At 35.8% G+C, this 27,705-nt stretch overlaps 1 protein-coding gene across 16 annotated transcripts in view; it reads left to right on the top strand.

The window, feature by feature from the left end:
- LOC141575149 (junction-mediating and -regulatory protein-like) overlaps positions 1-27,007 on the top strand; it is a 41,797-nt gene extending 14,790 nt beyond the window's left edge. For 2 of the 16 annotated variants that reach the window (XR_012502523.1, XR_012502521.1), the window contains 3 exons: positions 9,130-9,425; positions 14,255-14,334; positions 20,651-22,971. Coding sequence is in view for 4 of the 16 variants with exons in the window: in XM_074353698.1 (XP_074209799.1) it covers positions 14,255-14,334; positions 20,651-20,918 (348 nt within the window). In the remaining 12 variants the exon portion in view is untranslated. The other 14 variants (XR_012502519.1, XR_012502518.1, XR_012502520.1 and 11 more) reach the window with 14 other exon arrangements.
- Positions 27,008-27,705: the final 698 nt, after the last annotated feature.

Raw genomic sequence — 27,705 nt, 5'->3', positions numbered from 1 at the left:
ATCAGAAAACTCAGAATGGTGTTATGATGCCTTCAGGTGATCCGTTCTATGGAGGGTAGTGGTTAGATCGCTTTATCTCAAGGTGTGGTCTTCTTGGTAATTCAGGGTATTTTATTAGGTGACAGTTCTGTGACCAGACCTTCTTCTTGGAGAAGGACTCAGAGACCCAGCATGATGATGACTTTCAATGGCTGGAATAAAGTAGAAACAGTAAGATCAATAGCTTCAGTTTCAACAGTGGGCCTGTAACCATGAATAGCAACCGGTCAGTCATGTCAGTTGACCGTTTTAAGGGTGAGCATAAGAATAAGCAATCTGTTAGCCTAAGTGTGGCCATTTTATTAATCCTCCTTCATACTTTCCTTCTGCTCATTTGTATTTCTCACCCTCTGTGTGTTGTTAACTGAGATACTTAACTTATTCTGTGTCTTTAAAAAAACATTTTGTGTGTGTGTGTGTCTCTTCAATTGAATTGTAAGCCTTCTTAGGTCAGGGGCTACCTTTCTATTCTGAGCCTTTGCTTCTTCATTTGAAAAAAGGTAATGTTAGAGCAGGCAGACAGCTAGATATAAGCAGAGAAAGGGGAACACAGACCAAATGGCAGCAATTGGGCAGAAAGCAGGGGCACAGGCCAAATGCAGGAAACCACATATCATGTAAGCACCAGGGGTCCATGGGCAGAGAAAGAAAAGCAGGAATCTTTGAGCTCATAAGTGGTCACACATTTAGGGGTGATCAGTGGCCTGGAGACCAATAAAGAAAGGTGAGAAAAGGCAGGAATTTCCAGTGTCTGAATGAAACTTTTTCTCATTATGCCCTCATTTCATTAATGTTAGCCTTGCAGATTAGAAGTATCCATCATGAACTGATGCCATGACACTTCTGATCCAGACTAAATAAGGACAAAAATCCCTTTTCTCTTTGGGAATGTGGATTTGGGATGATAATCAGCGAATCTGACCCCAAACCCTTCCTTCCCCAATGAATAATCCACCCATTCACTTTTACACCCTATGTAACTCACTTGCCAGAGAAACACAGGGCAGCTGCTCATCTGAGCCTGCTAGCTCTCCTCTTGAGAGTGTACAATCCATCCCTTAATAAATTCTCACTTTACCTTTTTTAACCACTACATCTTATCTCAGAATTCTTTCTGGGATGGGACAAGAACCTGGTACACTGTCTACATCCACCGACGATATTAATACCTACCTCACAGGGATGTTGTGAGACTTCAGAGAGGTAATGTGTGGAAAAGGTCTTGAGCCAAATCCTTAATAAATGTAGTTTTTTTTCTTTGAATCACTCTAGTTCCTAAAGTTGGTACTGGGCATACATACAGTCAGTGCTTAAAAAATACTTGTTAGTTTATCCTGAATTGAGGTTGGGAGTCTTTTAATTTAAATTCCTCTTGTGTGGATAATTTTATTTTTTTATTTTCAGATAAGATTCAAAATAATACTTTTCAAGTGTCACATGAAAAAGGCTGATGCATTAATAAGAGACAACAGAACGGTGACTAGAGCAGGGACTGAAGCCCCGTTGTGTGGGTTCGGTACGGGCTGCCACACTTGGTTATGTGACTCTTGGCAAGTTGTTTAATTTTCTTGGCCTTAGTTTCTTTATTTGTTGAGCTGGGGAAATAACAACTATTTCATGGACACTATGTTGTTAGGTGAAGTGAGATAACCACCGAGCAGTGTAGCACGCTGCCTGCATGCAGCAGTGGCCTTAGGGGGGAATTTGGCAACATCTGCAGATGTTTCTGATGGTCACAAGTAGGGGAGAGTTGTGTGAGAGGGTGCTGCTGGTGTCTAGTTGGTAGGGGCCAGGTGTAAACCTTGTACAGGACAGCACCCCATGATGAAGGATGATCTGGTCCAAAAGGTCAAAGATACCAAGTTTGGGAAAACTTGCTCCATCATTAAATTCTCTGTTTCTCATTTGATTCCTTCCTTTGTAGTATAAGGTACTTTACCAGTTAGATTGTGTGTAAATACTGATTATTGATAAAGATAAAGCATAGACATGGATAAGCCTCTAACCCACATTTTAAAACATAGACATAAAGGAAAATTAACAGATTTCATGATTTTTTTTTAAGATGATAAGGCAATTACTCAAAAAGTAAAAGTATTTATACTTATTATTCAGAAGCTAGGAAGGGTTTCCAGGAAGATTTTACTAATTTTTATACAATTTAAAAAAAAATTTATTCACCCCATCTGCCTGAATTAATTTTTTTAAATGGCAAACTATTCACGTGAAAGTATAGCAAGAGTTAGGGGGCTTACAGAATGTGAGCACCATGATATGTAAATATGTGTAAAGTCAAGTACACACTAATGGAAAAAGCAAGTGTCAGTGTTAATAGAATGATCATTGGGAGAAACCTTGCATCATGTCTGATTTCCCTTTCTTCCTTCAAGTTTTATTACTCACTGAGGAATTAATTTTTTTCCTACTGTTTAAAATTGAACCCTGTCCATTTAAGGAGCTTCTAATTTGATCCCCTTGCTATTTTCCTTTATTTTCCTACCCGAATTGATACTTTGCTTAAGGGAGAGCCTTTTCTAGTCCAGATTTAACCTAGCATTCAAACCTCCCTTTATTTCAGGGAGAGATTTAAGTGCTAATGCTCTAAGGCTGGAATTGGAAGGAGCTAACTTTTCCCTTATATATATATTATTAGCTGTGTACCATCTTTGGGAGAATTGGAAAAGTAGTCAATTGCATCATTTTCTGTGTTGTAATTCAAATGACTGTCTGATTCCATCTAAAAACTGACTGTATCTCCATTTGTATGTAACATGTATATATTTAATGCAGTTTATGTGTGTGTGTGTGTGTGTGTGTATGTGCATGTATATAGTTTCATGTATGTGTCTGCACCTGGCTATTTCCTCTGTCTGGAGTACTGTTTTCCTTTCACCTGTGAATCATTTATCCCTTAAGACTCTATTTAAATACCATCTTCTTTAGAAAGCCTTTCCTGGTTAATGTGAGTAGAGTTAGTTGTTTTTCCTCCTGATTATGCACAGTATCTATGTGGCTTTCATAGCACTTAACATAGGTATTTGTATTTTTCTCTTCTACTAGCCTGTCAGTTCTTTGAGGACAATGGTTCTATCTTATTTATCTTTTTAGTGAATCTCTCCTCCCCTAAATGCCTAACATTTGCTGCCACATAGTGGCATATAGTAAGTCAACCAATGAATGAGAGAGAAAAAAAAGGGAACGATTTTCTAATAGGCTCTGCGAGAGGAGAATATTATTACCTTGTCATCTTTGTATCCAAGTGCTTAGTGTAGTGTCAGTCCAAAGGTGTTCAAAAAATATTTATTAAATGAATTAGAAGACAGTCACAAAAGTTGATAGAGATTTCATGTGAACTTTTCCCTTCATTTCTAGAAAGTATAAAACAGCCTATTCTTTTGGTACATGTGATGCATTAAGGTGACCTTCTTCTTCTTGACTCAGCAATGAGACTTTTGATCCAACAGGTACTTCCTGAAAGATGCTTTTGGTTGATTTCTTTTCCACCTAAGTCCCCATTCTCATGTTGAATGTGTTGGAAAAATGAGTATATGGTATCAGCCTTACACCGTGGGTGCGCTATCATTAAGTACAGGTGTTAAATATGGCCTCTGATCTCCTCTGCCCAGTGTGAGCAGGTCCTTATTCTCAAGTTTGGATAATGACTAAGGCTGTTGAAACATGGGAGAGAACAAGGGTGAGGAAGGTGCCTGCTACGTCTATTTCTTTTGATGATTGATTTTATACCTCAGAGCTGCCCCTATTTATTTATAAAGAATTAACTAGGAGAGGGCTGAGAATCTACCGGATAAAAGTGTAGATTTGATCATTTGATAAATTAATAATTTGATCATTATTTGTTTTGATTATCATTGTTACCACTTATTGAATGTTTGCAATATATCAGACCCTCTGCTAAGGATATTTACATACGTTATTTATTTCTCACAGCAGTCCCTATGAAATAGATACTAAGAAGCCTGTTTTATGGGAGAAGAACTGATTCAGAGAACTTTCCAAGAATGTATAGCTAGGAATTTGAATTCACAGAACTAGGATTCAAATCCGGATCCATCTGACTGTGGTCTATGCTTTTAGTCACCGTGCTGCTGCCTCTTAAGTTTCAGTGGAGGAGGTTTTTTTTTTTTTAATTTGTGTTTTTATTTATTTATTTTGGGGGAGATAATTAAATTTATTTATTTATTCATTTATTCATTTATTTAAGGAGGTACTGATGATTGAACCCAGGAACATGTGCATGCTAAGCACACACTCTATCATTGAGCTATGCCCTCCCCCTTTAGTGAAAAGTTTTATATTGAAAATTGTAGTACTGAAATAAGAGGGGAAAATAATCAGATTTCATCCTATACAGATATTAGAAGATTGACAGACTCTTGAAAAGCAGTTTCCACGTTTATTTTCTTATACAAAATAATTATGAAATTTAAACCTGTAATTTAACCAACTTGCAGTAATTTGCATTTTTTAAATTAAATTCAGTCTTGCCCTTGGTATCACCATCAGGACAGGCATCCCAGATACATCTTTAGCAGTAGAAGAAGCCTGTGTAAGTCAAATCTAAAGGCTTAGAGAGCAAAGTGATGTTTATAAATAATTATTTTCTATCTGTAAAATGTGTTTTGTCATTAGAGTTAAATCTTTTGAAAGAGATTCTTATTTAGGAGACAAGCCTCAGAAATATATTATTTAGATTTGGAAATGTACGGTTTGTCATGCTGGGAATGGGTAGCAGAAAATTTGGGAAGCAGCACTCGTTAGTCTCTAAGATATACAGTAAGTCAGTGGATACAAGCAGAGTGTTTTTCTTATGTGGTTTTTTAAACAATTTTTGTTTGCTGAGATAGTGTTTGTCATTAGAATAAAATTCATTTTTCCTTCCTCCGCATACTTTGTATGGGACTATTCCTTAATTAGTTTATTTATAGTTGTTTTAGATTTAATAAATACAGTGAGAACATAGTTTTGACGTCTGTGCCCTGTTATTTTTATTTGTTCTTTAGGAGATTTAAATAGTTTTGAATTTTATTTTGTTACCTTAAAAAGAGCTAAACCTGAATATTGGTCTTTAAAAATGTCTCATAGAAGATTTTCTCTTTCCTCTTGGTTGTGTTTTAAATACTGTATTTCTAACTGTAGTTATATACATTTGAACTTTGCTCCTTCCAGAATTATAATTCAAAGCCTTTGTAAAATTTTATCAAAAGTTACATGCAGACACTAAAAGCAGTGTGCTGAATGATGGTCTATTAAAGATTAAAAGTGCCTGAATAGCTCACAGTGAAAAAGAATGTGACAATGAATATATGTATGTTCATGTATAACTGAAAAATTGTGCTCTACATTGGAAATTGACACAACATTGTAAACTAACTATAACTCAATTAAAAAAAAAAAGAAAATGCCTGAATGAAATAAATTGTGGTAAATAGGAATTTATGGTTGGTGTACAGGGAGTCAGATAATCCTGTCAAGACCTAAGGATCCTGTCTTAGGCACCTTACTGTTTTTTCACATTATCTATCTTTATCCCCCCCACCGCCATCAACCAGGCAAACAGGTTTTATTTCTACCTTGTAAGCTTGCATACTTACAGTTTTGTAAAAAGTTTAAGGTTATAGAAAATTTATAAATAATTCTGCAAACATACATAGTAGACAATCAAGTAAATGTGCAGTAACTTTGAATTACATCAGCTTTAAATCACATAATTCTTTATAATTGGTCATAGATGCACTTATTTGCAGGCATACATGTTGGGTTTCCTTATTTTTGTGTCCTACTTCCAACATTCATACATTTTCATACTTGACCAGGCAGAATTGCATTCAAACTAGTGATGAAAAACTCAGCATAATTGTACTGTGCCTGAACCACTATTCCAGTAGTTCCCACAATTTAGCAAGCATCAGGATCATCTGGGGGCTTGTAGGACCATAGATGCTGGTCCCCAATCCTGGTATTTGATTCAGCAGGTCTAGGGAGAGACCCAGGAGTATAAATCTTACGTTTTCACAAGTGATACTGATGATTGGGGGCCCAAAATTTGAGAACCAATGTACTGTACTAATGAGGTGATGCAAACCACTTATTTCAGAAGTTCAAGTACTTGTGTATAAAAATTAAGGCTTTGAACTTGTAACCTTAATTAGCAATACCCAATTTTAGACATCAATTTTTCATGTTGCATTGGTTACCTACTCCTGCTTCTTAGCTTGCACTGTTTTGGGTTATAAAGCAACAACATGAGCTTTAAAGCAACATTTATTTGGATTTGAATATTGCCTCCTAGTATCTGATTTGCATAAAAGTACATTTGTAAAAGGCTTCTATGGCCTAGATAATGTTATTTGATTTTTGAAATATTTTGAAAAATAATATTGCACCTGCTATAAAAAAGACTGAATAGCATCCAGGAGCCTTACAGGCACAGAAAAGGAAGTACTGACTATTAAAAGAAGAGAAAAGCCTGAGACACTATCCCTCCCATGGAAAAGAAACATAAAGTATATTGGCCAAATATACTGTCTTCTGGGATTTTTCATTTTTAACAGGCAGCTGGGGGATGCTGAATTGGTGGTCCTCAAAACTATTTTGCATAGCAAAGCCCTAGAATGTCAGTGTCTAATGTTTCCATGTAAGTTTCAATTACATTTTTAACACAGAAATAGATACAGTACTTGAACCCATAAACATTTCACTAAGGTAAAAAAAAACACAGTAACCAATTTTAACAGTGCCCTGGCAAATTCATACAATAAAAGTAAAAGCCATCCCAGGGGGACAGTCCGTTAGTATCCTCTATAGATGCACAGTTTGTCTTTCTTAGAAGTGAATATTAATATGGCACTATTATGAAAACAATATTGATGTCAGCGTTTGAGTGCTTAATATGTGCCCGGCACTCTTCTGTGTGCTTTGTATGTGTTAACTCATTCAATCCTCACCACAGCCCTCGGAGATAAATATTGTCCATGTCCCTGTCTTACAGCTGAAGGTTTGGCACAGGGGGGCTAGACATGCCGAAGACCTCACCTTCAGTCAGTGGTGGGCCCGGGGCTGCAGCCAGGAGGTCTGGGGCTGTGGCTGGAAACCCTCACCACTATTCTATATGGTAGTCCTTGTCTGTACACTTCATATATCATTTATAGATGAGTGTCTGGCACACAAGGTCTATTGAAGTGCAGGCCATTTGCAATGGCATTTAATTATACACTCTATAAGGTTGGCAGAGCATGTCATTATCCATTTGTGTCTGTATATATGTCTGTATATTTTTCTGCTATGAATTAGGCTCCAGACTTGATTTAAATTTCCACTAGTCCTTCTTTTAATAGCTGAGTTCCCTGAAGTTCTTAGAAACTAGATGATTGCCTCAAATTATATGGCCTTGCTAGATCTCAAAATTAGCTTTTCTTACCACACATTCAACTTTATTTTCATTCCTTTTGAAATGGATAAGGACTAAGATTTTTACTTATTTATTTATTTTTGGAATGATATTGGTTTAGAAAGACAGAGGCAAATATGCTAAATCGTATGCCCAGTTGCTGGAGGAAACAAATTGTTATGTGTTCTGAAGTTTTTTACCTGTAAAATTTTGAGAGTAGTATTACCTAATCCTGCTGCCTTGTGAAATTGAATCACATCACTCATAATAATGTGAAATGTAAGAAATTGTACTGATGATGGAGCATATCAGCAGCCTTTAAGAGAAATAATATAAACCATATTTCCTCAAATCTAAGAAGCCTTCTGTGTTAGTTTTCCATTGCTGCTTTAGCAGCTCACCTCACAGTCACTGTCCATCAGGAGTCTGGGCGTGGTTAGCAGGGTCCTGTCTTCTGAGTCTTACCAGACAGAAATCAAAGTGTCAGCCAGTGCTGCGAACTCATCTGAGGCTCACAGTCCTCTCCCAGTCTCACTTGGTAGTTCACAGAATTCAATTATTTGCCTTTGTAGGAATGGCATTCCTGTTTGCTTGCTGGCTGGGAGTAACAGACACTCCCCTAGAGGCTCCTGGAGGCCACGCTTAGTTTCCCACATGGCCTTCTGTATGCACAGTTCACAGCATGGCTGTTTGCTATTTAAAGACAGTGTTCTCATAAGAACTGATTTTTTAGGTCAGGCCAACCTACAGTAATCTCAGTAATTTAAAGTCAGCTTATTAGGGATTTTAATTACATTGATAGAATCCTTTCACAGCAGCATTTAGATTACTATTTGGTTGAATAACTTTGAGAAGGTGTGTAAACCAGGGTGTTAAAATCTTGGGAGCCATCTTAGAATTCTGCCCACCACATGATCAATTATAAGACAAATTGTTATTTTATTTGTCAATAAGGAAGAAAAATGCTGGCTTAAAGTATGATAGAGTGCATTATAAGTACTTGGATATTGCTTTGTCCAAAAAAAAACCCCCAAAAATAAAACAAAACAAAAATAGAACTGTGTTCATTCATCTAATCACAAATATTTGCTTCATGAATATCAAACTTAGTCCCCACTGCTGCCTTTCTGTGCTTTTTTGCAAGCATCAATTTTTTTTTTTAATGCTGAATCATAGTGTAATCTTTTAGAGGATATTAAAAATTGGGTCATAAATGTGACATGTGTGTACCCAAAGTACACATAATTCAGCAAAACTTACAATGATATAAACTGTCAGTGACCAAATTTGCACATGCCCAGGGAATGACAGCTACATTGTGACCACCACAGGGCAAATGGTGATTGCTTTTGTTTGTTTCCTAATTATTTGCAATCAGCTTTATTGAGATATAATATATACAGTAAACTGCACCCATGTAGGGTTTCATTTGATAAGTTTTGACAATTGTATTCATGGAAACACTACCACAATGAAGACATTTCCATCAGCCTCAAAAGAGTCAGTTCCTTCACCCCAAGCAATTTTGTTGTTGTTGTTGTTGTTGTTGTTGTTGTTGTTATTGTAGATTAGTTAGCATTTTCTGGTATTTAAGTGAGAAAAAATGGTTATGGAGACAGTATTCTTAATTTTGGGGTTTTCTCCAGACCCCCTCATTCTTAGAGAAATAATTTCCTTTTTAGGTCTTAGGCTTATCCCTTCAGTGTGGGGGTAAAATGATTCTCCGTGAAGCTTTCTGGCCACTACTGAGGACTACCCCTGACTTCTACTTTGCCTGGGCATTGTTCACCACCTGTCGGAGTTGGCTGTCCTGCCCCACATGTGTGCGTGTGTGGCTCCCTGGCCCACTGCTTTGTTTGCTGTCTGTGTGAGGCCCAGCAAGAGCGGCGGCTTTCAGCTGGGAGTTTCAAGCTCCTAAAAAATTTCACATCATTGCTGTCTGAGGCTGTTCTCCTGTTACTTAAGGCAAGAGAAACAGGTGACATTAATTTTTAATATATTTTATTTAATATATCACAATATTATTATTTCAACATGTAATCAATATGAAACTATGAAAACTTATTAAGGAGATATTTTAGATTCTTTTTCTAGTACTCCGAGATCTGGAGTATATTTTATACTTACACCATGTCTCAGTGTAGACTTAGCCACATGTCAAGTGCTTACTAGCTTTTGGCTGGTATATTGGACAGTGAAGATGTAGGTTATGAACTTTACTTTTCCCATTAAGACAGTAGTGTATGGATTCCACAAGAAATTTGCTTTAACAATGCTTGACTCTCTAATAGGTTAGGGCTTGCGTATTTCAGAATGGTTTCAATGGTTGAGATATAAAATACTTTGTTAATAAAGACAAATACATTTTTATATATTTTCCTCCTTATACAGGTAAGCTTATTGTTGAAAATTTGAAAAAGTCTGGGTAAGAGACTACAGATTGCCTTTATTTCTTAATCCAAAGATGGTAAGTATTGAATTCTGTTGAATTTCCTCTTTGTGAATGTTTCATTTTCAATTAAAGAGAAAAGAGATTTATTTTTGTCTTATTTCCTTGCTCCTCATATTCATATATTTATTGTTATTGACAGTCCTTTTGCCCCTTTGCTTACACTTACTCATTCAGAGTCCCAGGCTATATTCCACCATGGGGACCCTGTGAGAGGTCCTCTGTGGAGTCTGGTTATCTGAATGGTGCTCCCTAGATGGGCTTAACAATAGAAGCCCTGATGGCCTTTACGTATTCATTGCTAAACCAATATGGTTGCTTTCTATTTTTCTTACCTGTAGTATTTTACACACACACACACACACACACACACACACACACACACACACACACACACACCTTTTCTGTGTTGTTGAGATATAATTCACATGCCAGAAAATTTACCCTTTCAGAGTATACATTTTAGTGGGGTTTAGTTTATCCATGAAGTTTTGCACCCATCACTACTATTGAATGCTTTATCATTCTCATCACCTCAGGAAGAAACCCCAAGCCCATTAACAGTCCCTTCCCATCTCCCCTCTTCCCAGTTCCCTGGCAACCACAAATCTACTTCCTATTTCTATGAATTTGCCTATTTTGGACGTTTCATATAAGTGGAATCATACAATATATGGCCTTTTATATTTGGCCTTTTTCACTTAGCATAATGTTCAAGGTTCTTCTATGTTGTATTGTGTATCAGTACTTCATTCTTTTAGGTCTGAGTAATATCCATTGTATGCTGATACCACATTTTGTTTATTCATTCTTCAGTTGATGGTCATTTTGATTTTCTCCAATTTTTGGCTATTATGAATAATCTAGTTTTTGTGATTACACTCATTCTTCAAAAACATTACTTTCTTCATATTATGTCCCATTCTTGTCAAAACTTTCAGTGGCTCCCTATTGCTTGTACAACAAAATAGAAGATGCCTAGTTTGCATTAAAAGTCTTCTCTACTTTCCTTTCCACCCTTCTTTTCCATTGTGTTGTAGTTTATTATTTCTAAAATATGTGCTACATATGAATATAGATTATGTAAATGATATATATAATTTCATCAATTTAATTCATTTTAAAATGATCTAAATTTTTAAGAATAAAGACTTTATTTACAAACCAAAGAGTAGATTGAAGGTAGATAGGTAATCTGGAGAATTAGAACAGAGTAAAGTGAAACATTATAGAAAAACAAAGAAAAAACTTTTCTGGATTTGACCATAATGTCAAACAGAGGCATTCATTTTCATATAATGTGAAAAAGCACCTCATTTGAGTCAGCCTTTGATATGTGGAACTCATTCAAATCACTCATTTTCTGATTAGCATGGTTATTTTTTTCCGGGGCCTCAGTTTTTCTGTTTTTTTTTTTTTTTTTAATCCAGATAGTGTCAATCTTTTTCCCTTTTTGACATGTCTGAAATTGTTAAAAAGGAAATATTTTTATATAAACTTAAAAATAATTTTCCCGACTATTTTTTGCATATACACACACAGATATAAATGTATAGTGGCATTTTTCTCCCATTATATGGAAAAATAGAACATAGTATATAGACTTAAAAAAAATCACAGTATATCTTAGAAATCTTTTCAGAATAGTACATTGAGAACATTCTCACTTTTTTTTTCCTGCAGGATAATTTCTCTAAAATGTGTATCCACTTGAAATGTGATTACCTATACTTAGAAAAAGAGAGAAGGGGATATAAATGGGAAAAAGGAAACAATGTGCAGATGTTTGGACTTTGTTTATAGGTGAAAACAATGGAAGATCAGAAAATTTAAGTAATTGCCCAGGATCATGCAACCAGCGCAGGGTCCTGATGCTAATCTAGGTGTTTCCAAGCTCCTGGCCTCCCTGCTGTATCCATGTTGCATTTGATGAAAAAAAGGAGAGAGAAATCATGCCAACTTCTTTTTCAACAGAAATAATAGAATTCCAGACTTTATTTTCTGGATTAGTCCTTTAAGAAGCTTTGCATTCTGAAGCCTCTAGGTGTGCTTTTCAATCTTAAAAAGGACTGTTTCTGATATAAAAAAGTATCATGAGATGATAGTAAATGAAACACTTTAGTTCTTTCCCTTCTGTGCACCACTGAATATCCTGGTGTCACCATGGGCCGCCACCCCGCCTGGTGTTACCAGTGCTGTAAGAAAAAGCCACACCCACAGCCATGCTTCTGCTGAGGTGTCCCTGATGCTAAGATCCGCATCTTTGACCTGGGGTGGAAGAAGGCAAAAGTGGATGAGTTCCCACTCTGTGGCCAAATGGTGTCAGATGAATATGAACAGCTTTCCTCTGAAGGCTCCAGACAGGTATGCGGGGTGACTTTGGAAAGCCCCAGGGCATGGTGGCCAGGGTCCACATTGGCCAAGTCATCATGTCCATTGGCACCAAGCTGCAGAACAAGGAGCATGTGATTGAGGCCGTGCACAGGGCCAAGTTCAAGTTCCCTGGTCACCAGAAGATCCACATTTCAAAGAAGTAGGGATTTATCAAGTTTAACACAAATGAATTTGAAAACATGGTGGCAGAAAAGTGGCTCATCCCGGATGGCTGCAGGGTCAACTACATCTCAAATTGTGGCCCCCTGGACAAATGGCAGGCCCTGCACTCATGAGAGCCTTGGTGCTGTCCCCTCCTTCCACACAACCACCAATAAATCCTACTTTCCTGTCAAAACAACAACAACAACAACAATAACAACAACAACAACAACAACAACAACAACAACAACAACACTTTAGGATGAATTGAGTAAATTACTGAAAAAGAGACCCCAGTATACATAGGTATTTATCGCAGGCAGTATTTCAGATTGGTGAGGGATGGATGATCTGATGATTTTTTAAAAATTTATTTATTTATTATTGGTTTACATAAGTATTTTTTATTTTGGTGGGAAGAGGTAACTAGGTTTCCTCATTTTTAGAGGCGGCACTGGGGGTTGCACTTTACTACTTGAGCTGTACCCTCCCCCATGATTTGGTGACTTACGTTGTGACAAATTTCTAATTTGTCAAAACAACAACACCACCTGTTCATTGCTTCAGTCTTTACATAAAAAATAATTTACAAATTAAACAAAAGATAATATAAAAGGACTTTGTGAGGTTAGCTTTCTTACTAGACTGAACTGAGTGAGTTCAGCTATGAAAATTTCATTTTTTTCTCGATCACTATATTTTTGTGTGAGTTCTGTTTGTCATGGGTTTTCTCCAGCAAAAGTCCCACTGTAGAAGAGTGAATTTTCTCAAGACTTTATCAGGTAAATAGAGTGAGAGGGAGCCAGAGACTAACTCCCAAGCTGTTCCAAAGCTCTTATATTTATTGAGAATAGTCAAAAAATAAATCAAAATGAAATACATCATAGGAATGAGTAAGGGGTATGGTGTATGTGCAGGGATGCCGGTCAGCAGTTTCAGTTCATGAAAAACAAAAACATTATAATCTTAATTTATACTTAGAAGGTTACAATATTGATAATACAAATGGTTATTTTAAGCCTCAAACAATCATGAGCAAGGTTGCAGTTTTCTGAATAATTGATAATGAAACCCCAGGCCACCACAGAGTCTCCATACTATGATCAGAAATGATCTAAGCACACAAAGCAGCCCAGCTGCCCCTAGCTGAGGGCTAAGTCAGTTTTCTGTGAGCAGGAGTGACCTACACTATCCACCTGCGCCTGGTAAGCCAAGCACGTCCTGCCGGTTAGGGCGAGGGATGAGCTATGGTTTTCCATAAGCAGAAGCAGCCCTGGGTCTATGACCTTGAACTAAGCAAAGTGAGCAAAGCATGTCTCTGCTTTTCACGGCGAGGAGACAGTTCGTAGCGGGTCCCTGCTAGCACAGCAGCTTCAAGGTAGCTGAGTGAAGTCCCTCAGTTAAGGCGGTGACTGGTACCGAGAGTTCAGTCTTTTGTGCTTTTGGACATTTTGCTTTGAAGGAGCAGTATAATGACAAACACAGAAAGCATGGGTTTTGATTATACATTTCTTATGTGTTTACATAAAGGTGAGAATATGATTTGGTTAAACAATCATTACAATATCAAAGTTTGTTAACCCAAGTTTGTGCTCCCACAGTTTTGTATTTTCTGTAATTGCTCCTTAACACCAACTTGGGGCAGGCTCATAGCTTTCCTGATGTGTTTTAGTTACAAAAGCTGTAGTTGTGCTCTCGTCCCTTATTGGGCGTGACCAGTTACAGGAGGGACCTGTCTTTCTCTGTGCTCCTTCACTCCCCTCTCCCCATTGCTGGGAGTTGTACATTTATGCAGCCTTTTTTGGATTATCTGTTGAAATAAGGTGCCGATGCCCTGTGACTCAGGAGCTGTACCTCCAGGAACTGAGCGCTACAGATATGCTCATGCAACCTTATCTGAAAGGTGAGTCCTTTAAAGATGAAAATTCTTTGTTCTGATAGAAATTCAGCACATCTGCAGCCTGTGACTTAGTGTTTACTAACAAGAGAGCCGTTAAACCTACCCCAGCTCTCCTGGCACAGTGGAGGTATGTTATAGCTTACCTACTGGATGTTTAACTTGTTCCCAGTGCTTTTCAGTATAAAAAATGCTGCAGTGAGTATCTTGGTGTACATGCTACTCACTCATGAGTGCTGAGAAAGTGTCTTACCTGCTGTAGCTAGGAAAGTCTTCTGATTTACATTTTCCCTCCTCGTACTTCAAGGAGCACAGGAGAGCTCAGTTTAAAGTCACAGCTGATTGCCTGCAGGGGCGTGTGACTGATGGCAAGCCCTTGGCCCTTCCTGAGCAGGAGTTTCTGCAGATCTGGGCCTCTCAGACTGACCTGGGACAGTGGTAACAAACGAGCTCTTCACTGTTGCCCACGATCAACTTCTCCACCTTCCTCTAGGGGTGTGTGTCAGTCAGGGTGCCATTAGTATTTGTTTTGGACAAGACAACTCATTGGTGAGAGAGCCCCGTGCTTTTCTGGTCCCCTACCCCACTGTGATGCCATTGTGCTACAGTCGTGTATAGTTACTGACTCACAAAACATCTTCAACTGTCATTAAGGGGGTAATACTGCAGCCAGTTGAAAACTATTATAAAAATGTTGGCAGAAATTATATAAGATTATTTCTGATTTTCTTGGCTTCTCTTTTTCTCGTTCCTTTAGGAAGAAGCAATGGTAGTTTAAGTTACTTAACTTGAGTATCTGCCCTAGCACATGTCATTTTTTTTTATTATCCCAATGAAAGTCTGGGTCAACAGTAATAGTTTCTTCACAGGTAAAGAAATAACTTGATATGATATAAAAGCAAGATTTTATTCTGATTTATTAACTTTGTTTTTGTGTGTGTGTGTGTGTGTGTGGTTTTACTTTTATTTTTTGGTCAAACTCAGGAAAAAACTACCAAAATATTGCAAAGTTTTCCCATGTAATCTTCATCGAGGTTCCCCAAATGTTAACAGCTTACACAGTGACAGTGTAGTTATCAAAATCAGGAAACTAACACTGATATAATACTGTTACCTAGTCTCCAGGCTGTATTCAGTTTTCACCGGTTGTCTCAGTAATGTCCTCCCTCTGTCCAGGATCTGATGCAGTTGCATTTTAGTTGTCATGTCCCCTCTTAGTTTTCTTTAATCTGAAACCATTCCAAAATCTTTCTTTGTCTCTCACGACTCTTATACTTTGAAGAGTACTGGTCAATAATTTTGTAGAATGCCCCACAATTTGGATTTGTGTGGTTTCCCCATGATTCAATGAATATTAAAAATTTTTGGTTAAGAGAACTCTACAAGTGACGTTATTAAGCTTACTAGGAGGCACGTGCTACTGATTTGTACAATTACCAGTGATGCTAACTTGTTCACTTGGTTTAAGTGATACAATTGGGCTTGTATGCTGTAGTTGTGCTTTTCCTTTGTAATTAATAAGTGTTCTGTAGGAAAACACTTTGTGGCCAGGTAATTATCTTGTTTTTCATCATACTCTCTAATTTTTATTTTCATTGATGATTCTTACCTGAAATGATATTAATACCGTGGTGTTTGCCAAATGGTGATTTTCTGTTTCCGTCATTCCTTCTGCATTTACTGGTTGGATCTCCTATAAAGAAAAGCTTTCACCACCAAGCCCATGAAAACCAGCAACATGGCGCCTTCACAGCCACTCCCTCTCTCCCTCTTTGGAGACAGCCCGCATTCTGTCTATGGAGTGTGTACCTACTTTTAATCTGAGCACCCAAACCCTACACCTCATGGCCTTTCTCTTGCCATTCAGTGTATCTCTCTGAATAAATCTATATTCAATCAAAAAAAAAAAAAAAAGAAAAGTTTTCCTTCTTAGGTATGTGTTCAATTTTTAAATCTATATCAGAATAGCCTTGAGGATTTTTATTTTACTTATGTCAAATGTACTTACAGATTCTTATTCTATGGATTCAATCTATTACCATCATTATTTTTGTGCTATAATTATTATAGTTTGGCCCTAGGGAACCCCTTCAAGAAGGCTTCTGGCCCATCACTTTTTGAGGATTGACTGGCTTTCTAGTACCACAGGATGTCCCAGGCTCATCTTGTGCATTCTCTGCTCTAGCCCTGGAATTAGCCATTTCACCAAGGAAAATTAGCTGTTTTATTGAAGATTGGAATTCTTCTATGCTCTTTCCCTCATACTTGTATGTCACCATCTTTTAAAAATCTTTCCAATATAAAACCACTTTGGAGGATGTGGGCATGTAACTCTGTTGAACAGAAGTTAGTTTATATCCAGTAATTCCCTTTGTAGTATATTCTGTTTAGTTCCCAGCAGATTCATCTTGCACTAATTAAAGTGGGAGGATTTCTGCACAGGTTCCACTGTGCCAAATATGTTATTTCATGGAAACATGGTTGAAGATTTTCTTTGGTTTCATTGAGTATTTGATAATAACAGTTTTGAAAACTTTTCTAAGAGCTTTCTTCCAATGCTTATAGTATAGAAATATTTATATTCTCCATATTTTTAGTATAGCGGACTCAATTTTTTTTTCCTTAAGAAAAATCTTGACTTTGCTTTAAGTACTCTCTTGGTTCACTTCCAAGGTGGGTTGGCCATCTATCCAGAGTACAATTTTGATTAGGCTTTACAATGTCTACAAAAGATTTCAGCCTTTTCTCCTTATTTATCATCTAAAACACATCTTTGCTCTTAATATACAGTATAAATTAGATCCCTGTCAAAAACTGTAACTTCAAATTTGCAGTCTCTAGAATGGTGGAAAAGACAAATTATGAAGCATTATTTACAAGCCATTAGTTCCTAGACACTTGAACTTAAAACTAAGGGAGGCATTAGAACTCCATGTTCTTAGACTGTGTTGTTTTGGCACCACAGATTTCATTCATACTCTTCATTAATTTATCTTGTATTTATCTGTAAATTATCTTTACTAGTGGCTCTCAAAGTGTGGTCCCCTACCACTAGTAGTGCCAGACTCCTGTGGGAACTAGTTAGAAATGTAGCCTTCTTGGGTAACACCGAGAGGAGGTAGTGTGGGTTATCAAGCCCTCAGGTGATCCTGATGCAGGAGAAACATTGCTGTGTTCATTTCCTGTAAATTGTTTCCAATTACTGGTGGAGGTACAGAGTGCCAGTTATCCGTTTGCTGTTTTATATTATCTGTTTTACCTAGCTTGTAGGGGTAGTGAGTTATTTTGAAGATTAACTCTCTGTTCTCTCCTCCTCTTGAATCTGGTAGCCTCAAATTTACTTTCTGTCTCTATGAATTTGTTCATTTTAGATATTTCATACAAGTGGAGACTCATACAATATTTGTCCCTTTTGCCTTGCTTATTTCACTTAACATAATGTTTTCCAGGTCCATCCATGTTGTAGAATGTGTGTCAGAACTTCATTCATTTTCATAGTTGAATAACAGTCCATTGTATGCATATATCATATTTTGTTTATCCATTCATTTGTTAATGAACACGGGTTATATTCACTTTTTGGCTGTTGTGAATAAGGCTTGCAATGAATGTTGGTGTATAAATATTTTTTAGAGGCTTTATTCAAATCTTGTGTATATATCTAGGAATGGAATTTGAGGGTCATATAGTAATTCTGTTTTTATCTTTTTTAGAAAATACCAAACTATTTTCCACAGTGTATGTATTGCTTTTATTACCACCAACAAGCTACAGTTTCTTCATATCCTTGCCAGTGCTTATATTTTGTTTTAAAAAAAGTATTAAAATTTTAAAATAATTATGGCTACCCCAGTAGGCACAAAGTGGTGTCTCAGTGTGATTTTCATTTGCATTTCTCTAATGGCTGATGATGTTAAGCATTTTTTCATGTGCTTTCTGGTCATTTATATATCTCCTTTTAAGAAATGTCTATTCCAGACCTTTGCCCATTTTAAAATTAACTTGTTTGCCTTTTTGTTGTGTTATACAAATTTTTTATATATTTTAGATGTTAAACCCTTATCAGATATATGGCTTACAAATATTTTCACCCATTAGGTAGGTTAACTTTTTACTTTATTGATAATATATTGATGTACAAAAGTTTTATTTATTTATTTATTTTAAAGTTTGACATTTGATGAAGTCCAATTTATCTATTTTTTCTTTTGTTGCTTGTACTTTGGTGTCATATCTAAGAGCTACTGCCATGATCATGACAATCCACGATCATGAAGATTTACCCCTGTGTTTTTGCATAACAGTTTTGTGATTTTAGCTTTTATATGTAGATTGTTGATCCATGTTGAGTTAACTTTTGTATATGGTGTGAGGCAGGGGTCAACTTCATTCTTTTATGTGTGGAAATCCAGTTGCTCCAGCACAATTGGTTGAGGAGACCTTTCTTTCTCTATTGAATGAACTTGGCACCCTAATCAAAATCACTTGAAAATAGATTTATGGCTTAAAGTCTGGACTTTCAGTACTGTTTCATTGGTGTATATGTCTATTCTTATGTACTATGTTGTTTTGAATATACATTTCTCATGCTGTTTTATATACTTTTAAAAAACTTATTTAGGCACTTTAAGTGTTATTTTAACTTTTTGTTCTTGATAAGACTAAAATTATGAATAACTTTAAACATTTAAAATATTGCACTTAGTAAATTATAAAGAAGTAACTTTAGTATTATGTGATATGTACGCTCCTGGGCTTCTGAGGGAAGCATGAAAATGCACAAGAGTTGTTTCTGTTCTCTAACAACTTGCAACTCCATTCATTTACTTTAAAAGTACTATACTTTTGCTTTGCCGTTCTATTATTTCATGTGAGTCCACCCTTATGATGTCGTTAGTATAGTATATGAGATGCTTATCCCTGTTGCAGCAAAGATGTAAAATTTAGATATAGTTTTTTTTTGCTGTTGTATAGTTTGTATCTTTACTTTAAGCACCTAATTTTATTACTCTTGTTATGTTTTTATAATTCATTTCTGTTATATTCTGCAACTAGTTTCCTAGAGTATGGGTCTTTCATGTTTTAGTTTTTTATGAAAGACACTTTAAGCCATTATACTACTGAAGTTTGCCTCCTTCTGTATGTTTTTACCCATCCATCTGCAAACACGGAATCTTTCTTGGGCAAATTTATATTCTGGTGCTGAGACTTCTTCACTGTGTGTTGTGCAGTTACTGAGATGGGCTATTGTAAAGTGAACTTACAGGGTAAATTTTTAGTAGTTGATAGCGATGTTCTCAAGCATGTGCTTCTCTTGCAAGAACTTAATTATGTTTATCTTTAGTTACTCTTGCGTAGAATAGCACTGTGTGATAGAAATAAAATTTGAGCCACATATGTTATTTAAACATTTCTAGTAGCCTCATTTAAAAGAGTTAAAAAGGGCTAGATATAATTTTAATGTATTTTATTTAATCTGACATATCCAGGATATTATCATTCTAACATTTAAACAATATGACAAGATTGAGATATTTTACTTTTTTTAAAAACTTTTTCAAGTTTTTGGAACTATGTGTTCACTTTATATTTATTAAATAAATTTTGTAATTTTTTTTTTTAAATTGAGGTATAGTCAGTTTACAATGTTATGTGATCTCTGGTGTACAGCACAATTCTTCAGTCATACATGAATATATATATATATATATATTCATTTTCTTATTCTTTTTTACCATGAGCTACTATAAGTTATTGAGTATATTTCCCTGTGCTATACAGTATAAACTTATTTATCTATTTTACTTTTTTAAACCAATTCCTTGAAACCTAGTAGGTCTTTTACATCTTGATTGGATCACTAAATTTTCATCAAAAATATTTGATCTTAGTTGAGACTTCAAACAATTTATTGTTGAAAATGTAGATTCACATGACTAAGTTGTTCCAAAGAAACTTATACTTTTCAATATCTGAATTAAGTGCCAAAAATTTTTCTTTTACTATTTTTGTTTATAATGATAAAACTTGTTCATGCTTTTTTTGAATTTGAAGCAAAAGTTTAAAAGTTTCAAATCTGTGCTAATTAAGCAAATTCACTAATTCTTGTGTCAACTTAGTGTTATTAACATCATTTCCTAAGGATATTGCATAAGTTGAACAACAAGTTTAAACTCGATCAAAACAACAAAGTGTTCAACTATTTCTGATTATTTTTGCAGCCAATTTTTACAACACTCTGTATTGTAAATAAAATATTCTGTACATTGATTAATGTTAGGGAAAAGTGTAAAATCTTTATTATCAAATCATATTATTGTAGGTTCGTCACCAGTTGTGGGTTCTGGCCAGCAGAAGTCCCACCGAGATGGAATAAATTACTCAAGACTCTGTGGAAAAGTGAAGAGAGGGAGTTGGGAGCCTCAAGCCTCTCAAATCTCCCACATTTATTGAGTACAGTCAAAGGAGGAATGCAGGAATTTAGGGAAGGACAGGGTGGGATCACAATGAGTACAAAGGCTTTGTTTATTGTTGGTGTTGGGCTCAAGGTCAGAAGACCCTTTTTGGTGAATCACGTTCGTGGGTTTTGAGCCTTTCAGCTTATCAGGGCAGAACATTTGAGAATCAGCTGCTTAAAAACTTGGACTCAGGTGGCTGTGCCTGTCTTATGTTGCCCCCCTCAGGAGATCTTTCCAGTCATTAGCTACCCAGCTTTCTCACTTCTGAGTCTGCAGCTTTTTATCATTCCATCCCAAGGCTATTTTGGGGATAGAAGACTAACAGCAGGCACACCCAGCGTTTATAGCCAGGGACCTGGGTCATTGCTAAAACCTAAAAGCAGTTACTAAGCACATCTTCTTTAAGGAGATAAGGGGCTGGGATCTGTTACAATTTGTTAACCCAATCACGGGCTCCCACAATTATGAAAACTTTCAATTTCAACATAAATGTCTGTACCTGTGTAACTAGGTCTTAGGTACAATTTCTCTTTCTTTGGTAATTCAGGCCATGCTTGTTTACCTGTACTGAGATACCAGTGAGAAAACATAAGCAGCGCCAGTTTTGTCTTTGATTATTGAATATTGAAAAAAAAAAAACTTTCTTGATCAGCCTTAATAATACAGTAAATCTTTGTGAAATTCTTCCTCTACTCAACCATTGAGCAAAGAACACAAGATTCTTAAATGTATTGTTTTCTATTTTTTCAGTAGTTTTGTAAGCTGGCTAGGATTCTTATTATTTTCAGGTACATACTTATCAGTTTTAACAACTTAATACATGCTACTTTTCATAGCTTTAGAATGCTGAGTACAAACATTTTTCATTCTTTTCTTTTGAGGGGGAGATAATTAGGTTTGTTTGTATGTCTGCTTGTTTTTTATGATGGCACTGGGGACTGAACCCAGGACCTTGTGCATGCTAGGCACACGCTCTATCGCTGAGCTATACTAGCCCCTTCAAAAATCTACTCTATGTATATCATACAGTGGAGCAGAGCAATAAGAGGAATATCAGTTTCTTCTTTTAAAAGTCCAATAAGTGTAGGTTTTTAACCTAACATGCCTGGAGCTCTCTATTGAGACGGAAACTAATATTTTAATATATAGCTGAAATTCTTTGGCCATTTAAAAGGTGAAAAATAATCCATGCTACAATTTTGATTTTTTTAAGGTACATATTTGATATTTCTTCTTAAGTTTGGAAGTTCTTTCAAACAAAATGTGTCTAAAGTTGTACTTTGGTAGTGTCTCGTATCACATGACTTATCTAAAGCTAAAAGAAAAGTAATTTCTCATATTTTGAATCTACTGATTTTTGATACTGTTAGACAGGTCTTCCATATGACGGACAGTTGTTTGGTGGCTTAATTGAAGGCCTTCTACTTTTTCTATAATATCTGTTTTAGTATTCCTCATAATTTTCTAATAAAATATCTATAAGTGAAATAATTTATTTACCATCTCTCTACTTAAATATGGTTTCTTCCCTATTTCCTTCCCTCCTTCCATCCTTCCTTTCTTTCTTTCATCTCTCTCTCCCTCCCTCCCTTTCTTTTTGCAAGAATCCATGCCATTCTATAGCTCATGAGAGTAATAAGCTCAGATCCTTTAAAAATCTTTTTAAAATGTTTGTTGGACATTTAATTCTGATCTCAGGTGAATAATTTTGTTGCTTTTCTTTTGACTTAGGAAACTTCTTATGAAAATGTACTATGCATTTCCTGAAAATGTCTCTTAATATTGTCTACATGTTGTTTAAAATATTTTTATGTAAGTAATAGTTTTTAAATTTTGCTCTACCAGAGCTAATTGTGATTATTATTCATGTTAAAGTTGGTGTATTGTTTTCTTCTAGTCTCACTTCACTGTGCCGGTGGCAGCGCTAGCTTCACTGCATCTCCACTTGATTCTGCTTGGGTAGGATGCCTGTGTTTTAATTTTGAAATTTTGTTATACCCTATCCCCTTTTGCCCAGAACAAAAAGTTAAAGAAAACAACTTAATTCAAAATATGTTAAAATTAAAAATTTCCATAAAAATTAAAATAAAAATTATCTCTGGTTATCAGTTATAATTTACATAGGGATCACTGTAACTTGTGTACTTTGCAAAAAATTCAATAAATGATTTACTCTATTATTACATTGATGTGTAGAGAAAATTCATTTTAGTTGAATAGTTAGTTGATGCTGACTAGATAAAAACAATAGATGTTTCTTTTGTAGATAGATATTTTACATTGCCTCAGCTTTTAAATTTAGAAAAAATTAATTATAATTAAATAAAAATTCAATTCCTCAGTAATGGTAGTCCCATTTCAAGTGTTCACTAGTCACATGCAGCCAATAGTTAATGTATTGGAAATTAAACTTTGAGAGTTGGTTATATACTTGGTTAAAATATTTTGATGACTTGAGACCAAAGATTATAGCCCTTTTAGCATTTTTTCTTTTCTTTTTTTTTGATAATGTTAATGTCACAGGAGCAGTACAAAGAGGGCTTATGTATGACTCAAGAAACCTGGAATGAGCTGCTGAAAGCTACAGGGACACCTTGTTTTAGTTTTGCACTTTTCTTTATCGTGCTTTGCAGATATTGCATTTTTTTAAACAAATTAAAGGTTTGTGGCAACTATGTTAAGTAAGTCTGTTGGTGCCATTTTTCCAACAGCATTTGCTCACTTCATGTCTTTGTGTTACATTTTAGTAATTCTTGCAATATTTCAAAAATTTTCATTATATTATACTTGTGGTAATCTGTGATCAGTAATCCTTGATGTTACTATGGCAATTGTTTTGGGGTGCCAAAAACCACACCCATTTAAGATGGCAAAAAATCGGTAAAGGCTGTGTGTTCTGGCTGCTCCACCAAATGTTCGTACCCCCATCTCCCTCCCTCTCTTCAGGCCTGCCTATTCCTTAATACAGAACAATATTTTAATCAGGGTAATTAATAACCCTACAGTGGTCCCAGTGTTCAAATGAAAGTAAGAGTTGCATGTCTTTCACTTTAAATCAAAAGCTAGAGACAATTAAGTGCAGTGAGGAAGACACGCTAAAGCTGAGTTAGGCTGAAAACTAGGCCTCTTGTGCAAATGAGTCAAATTGTGAGCAAAGGAAAGTTCTTGAAGGAAATTAACAGTGCTACCCTGTGAATACACAAATAATAAGAAAGTGAAACAGGCTAATTGCTGATACAGAGAAAGCTTTATTTTTCTAGATAAAAGATCTAAACAGCCACAGCATTCCCTTAATCCAAAACCTAATCTAGAGCAAGGCCCTAATTCTCTTTAATTCCCTGAAGGCTGAGAGAGGTGAGGAAGCTGCAGAAGAGAAGGCTGAAGCTAGCAGAGGTTGGCTGATGAGGTTTAAGGAAAGACACAATCTCCATAACACAAAAGTACAAGGGGAAACAATAAAGGCTGATGGAGAAAGTGCAGCAAGTCAGCCTCAAGATCTCAATAAGAGAATTCATTTCGGTGTCTACACTAAACGATAGATTTTCAGTGTTGATGAAACAGCCTTATATTGGAAGATGCCATCTAGGACTTTCATTTGGTTCTAAGATTGCTGGTGACTTTAAGTTGAAACCAGTACTTATTTACCATTCTGAAAACCATCAGGACCTGAAGAATTATGTTCAGTCTGCTCTCCTGTGCTCTATGAATGGAACAACAAAGCCTAGATGAGAGCACATCTATTGACAACATGGTTTATTGAATATTTTAAGCTCACAGTTGAGACTTCAGGAAAAAAAAAAAGATTACTTTTAAAACATTTTTGCTCATTGGCAATGCAACTGATCACCCAAGAGCTCTGATGGAGATTGGTGTTATGTGCCTGCTAACAAAACATATGTTCTGCAGTCCATGGAAAGACTGATTACAACTCTCAAGTCTTATTATTTAAGATATATTTTGCAAGGCTACAGCTGCCATAGGTAGAGATTCCTCTGATGAATCTGTGCCAAGAAAAGTGAAAACCTCCTGGAAAGGGTTCCCCATTCTAGATGCCATTAAGAACATTTGTGACTTGTGGGAAGAGGTCAAAGAATCAACATTAACAAGAGTTTGAAAGACATTGATTCCAATCCTCCTGGATGACTTTTTGAGGAGTTTAAACCTCCAGTGGAGGAATGAACTACAGATGTGGTGGAAATAGCAAGAGAATGAGAATCAGAAGTGGAGCAAGATGTGACTGAATTAGCTGCAATCTCAGGATAAAATGTGAATGGGTGAAGAGTTGCTCCTTATGGATGAACAAAGAAAGTGATTCTTGAGATGAAACCTACTCCTGGTGAAGATGTTATGAAGATTGTTGAAATGACCAAAAATGATTTAGAATATGACATAAACTTGACAAAATGGCAGTAGGGTTTGAGGGAATTGAGTCCAGATTTGAAAAGTTTTACTGTGGATAGAGTGCTATGAAACAGCATTACACATTAGAGGGAAATCACTTGTAAAAGCAAGAGCCAATTGATGCAGCAAACTTCAATGTTTAATTTTTAGAAATTACCACAGCCACCTCAGCTTCCAGCAACCACCGCCCTGGTCAGTCAGCCGCCACCAAGATGGAGGCAAGACCCTCCACCAGCAGAAAGATTGCAGCTCACTGTCAGCTCAGTGGATGATTAGCATTTTTTAACAATAAAGTATTTTTTGATTAAGGTATGTATTTTTTTAGACATAATGCTATTGTGCACTTAACAGGCTATTGTATATTGTAACTATAACTTTATATGTACTAGGAAACCCCAAAATTCCTGTGACTTGCTTTGTTGTGACATTGGCTTCATAGCGGTAGTCTGGAATTGAGCCTGCAGTGTTTCCAAGGTATGCCTGTACTTGCATTGTGTTTGTGGCATGCCTCATAGTCATGCAAAATTAAAAAAAAAAATTCAAACATTGTTTATGGAAAAAGGCTATTTAGTAATCAAACATTTGGACACATGTATTATATTTGAAGTCATGGCTCATCCCCCATTATTCTCCAAGTATTCTGCAGGAGTACGTGGGGAGTGGGGGCATGTCTATATTCTAAACCTGCCTTCATCATTTCAGTGAAAGACCAAATGACAACAAAAGAGGGGAGTAATTTTGTTTAAGCGCTCTCTCACAAGTTACAATTTAAGAACATCTCATCTATAGAGATCTATAGAGGTCTCATCAGGCTTACAAAAGATCTTTAAATTAGGAAATTTAATTTCAGTTGACATGGACTGTGGAAAGAAGTTAATGGAGTTCAAGTATTTAATATTCGGAGTTTGGGTAAGTATGAAAATGTTTTGTTATGCATACCTCAACTGCTTTGTGGTTTTTAAAGCTAGAAGTCTCTCAACTAGTTATAGCACCAGCCTTTCTCTCTCTCTCTCTTTCTTTTCTGCTTTTTATTTGTCTTCTTTTCTTTCTTTCGCTGTTGTCCTTTCAGCAAGTCAAGCAGTAAGTTCTCCATGTTTCTGATTTTCCCAAAATAAATGTAAATACTTATTCCATTCTCAGTCATGATCTGTGAATAGAGGGGGATGTCTAAAGACCTGTTTTAAAAATCATAGGTGCAAGTCTATGAATAAAAAAAGGAATTGAAACTTGTCAACTAGAGAATTTCTCTACTAGACTGTTTCCAAATGCATTCCGTAGGAGTAGTCACTAGAGATGGTCCTTGAAGAAAGGTTTCTGTGATTAAGTTTGAGGAAACACTGTGTACCATAATAGTGGCCCATTGATGAGTCATAATGCACAATAGTATGTTAAAGATTCTGAGACATCTTACAAGAAAGAAACTTGTAAAAGCTTGTTTATCTTTTGTTTCTTAAACTTCTAGGACAGTGGAATTCTTTTTTTATTTGTCATATCTGTTGTATGAGGAATGCTGCCCTCTAGAGGCATATATATATTTTTTTTTTTTGGTTGGGGGGAGAAAACTTTCTTATATATTATCTGTCTAACATGAGAAAAAGGACAAATCTCATAGACTAAATTCCAGAAATTTAATGTAATTGTATATTTTTCATTTTTTAAAATTTTCTTTTAAAAAATCTGAGACAAGAAAAATACATAAAGCAACGGTGAGAAGAGAAAGCAGTAAGACCTACTGGTACCATCTAAGTAAGAGCTGGTTAACATTTTCAAATCAGGAGTTCTTAGAAAAAATAAAAAGAACTCTATCTCTAATGTCCAAATGTCTTTAGTTGGTTCTCCCAATTTTCAAGAAATACATTATTTTTCTACACATATTTTACTTTTCTGCAAGTTTACTTAAATGATTTTTATAAAGCTAATACTACACAGATGCCAAAATTGGAGAGACGGTACTCACACAAACTTCACACATTACTTTTATTTTACAAACACTTACATAGAGCTTACATACTACAGTGTGATAATGGCACAGAACAGAGGTAGAAATTAACAAAACAGAACAGTGTCTAGGAAAGGATCCATATAAAATGGAGTTATGCATGCAACACAGTTGGTAATTGAAATAATGAGGAATGGCAGATTATGCAATATATTTTGGGATAAATGATTAGGAATAGCCCATAAAAATGAAAATATTAATTTAAAACAAGTACGATTTCTAAAATAAAGGAATTACAAGACAAAAGAGAGCAAGAAGATGAGCACAGGACTGTAAAGAAATGGAAATGTTGTAAGCATAAAAATATGCTCAGTTGCAGTCACCAGAGACACTGCAAATTAACCCAACCAGATACCAGAATCCTATCAAATTAGCAAAAAAAAAAAATTAAATTGATAATCAATGCTCAGAAAGTTGAAAAGAAACAGGTAATTTAATCTCTGCTGGAGGGACTACTGGTACAGCTTTACAGGAGGACAATCTATTAGTATAAAAATAAACATATACTACAGCCTGGTG

This window comes from Camelus bactrianus, chromosome 26 (assembly GCF_048773025.1).
Source record: "Camelus bactrianus isolate YW-2024 breed Bactrian camel chromosome 26, ASM4877302v1, whole genome shotgun sequence".
Taxonomy (NCBI): domain Eukaryota; kingdom Metazoa; phylum Chordata; class Mammalia; order Artiodactyla; family Camelidae; genus Camelus; species Camelus bactrianus.
The sequence above is the reverse complement of the archived record's forward strand: the minus strand, read 5'-3'. Positions and strand labels throughout refer to the sequence as shown.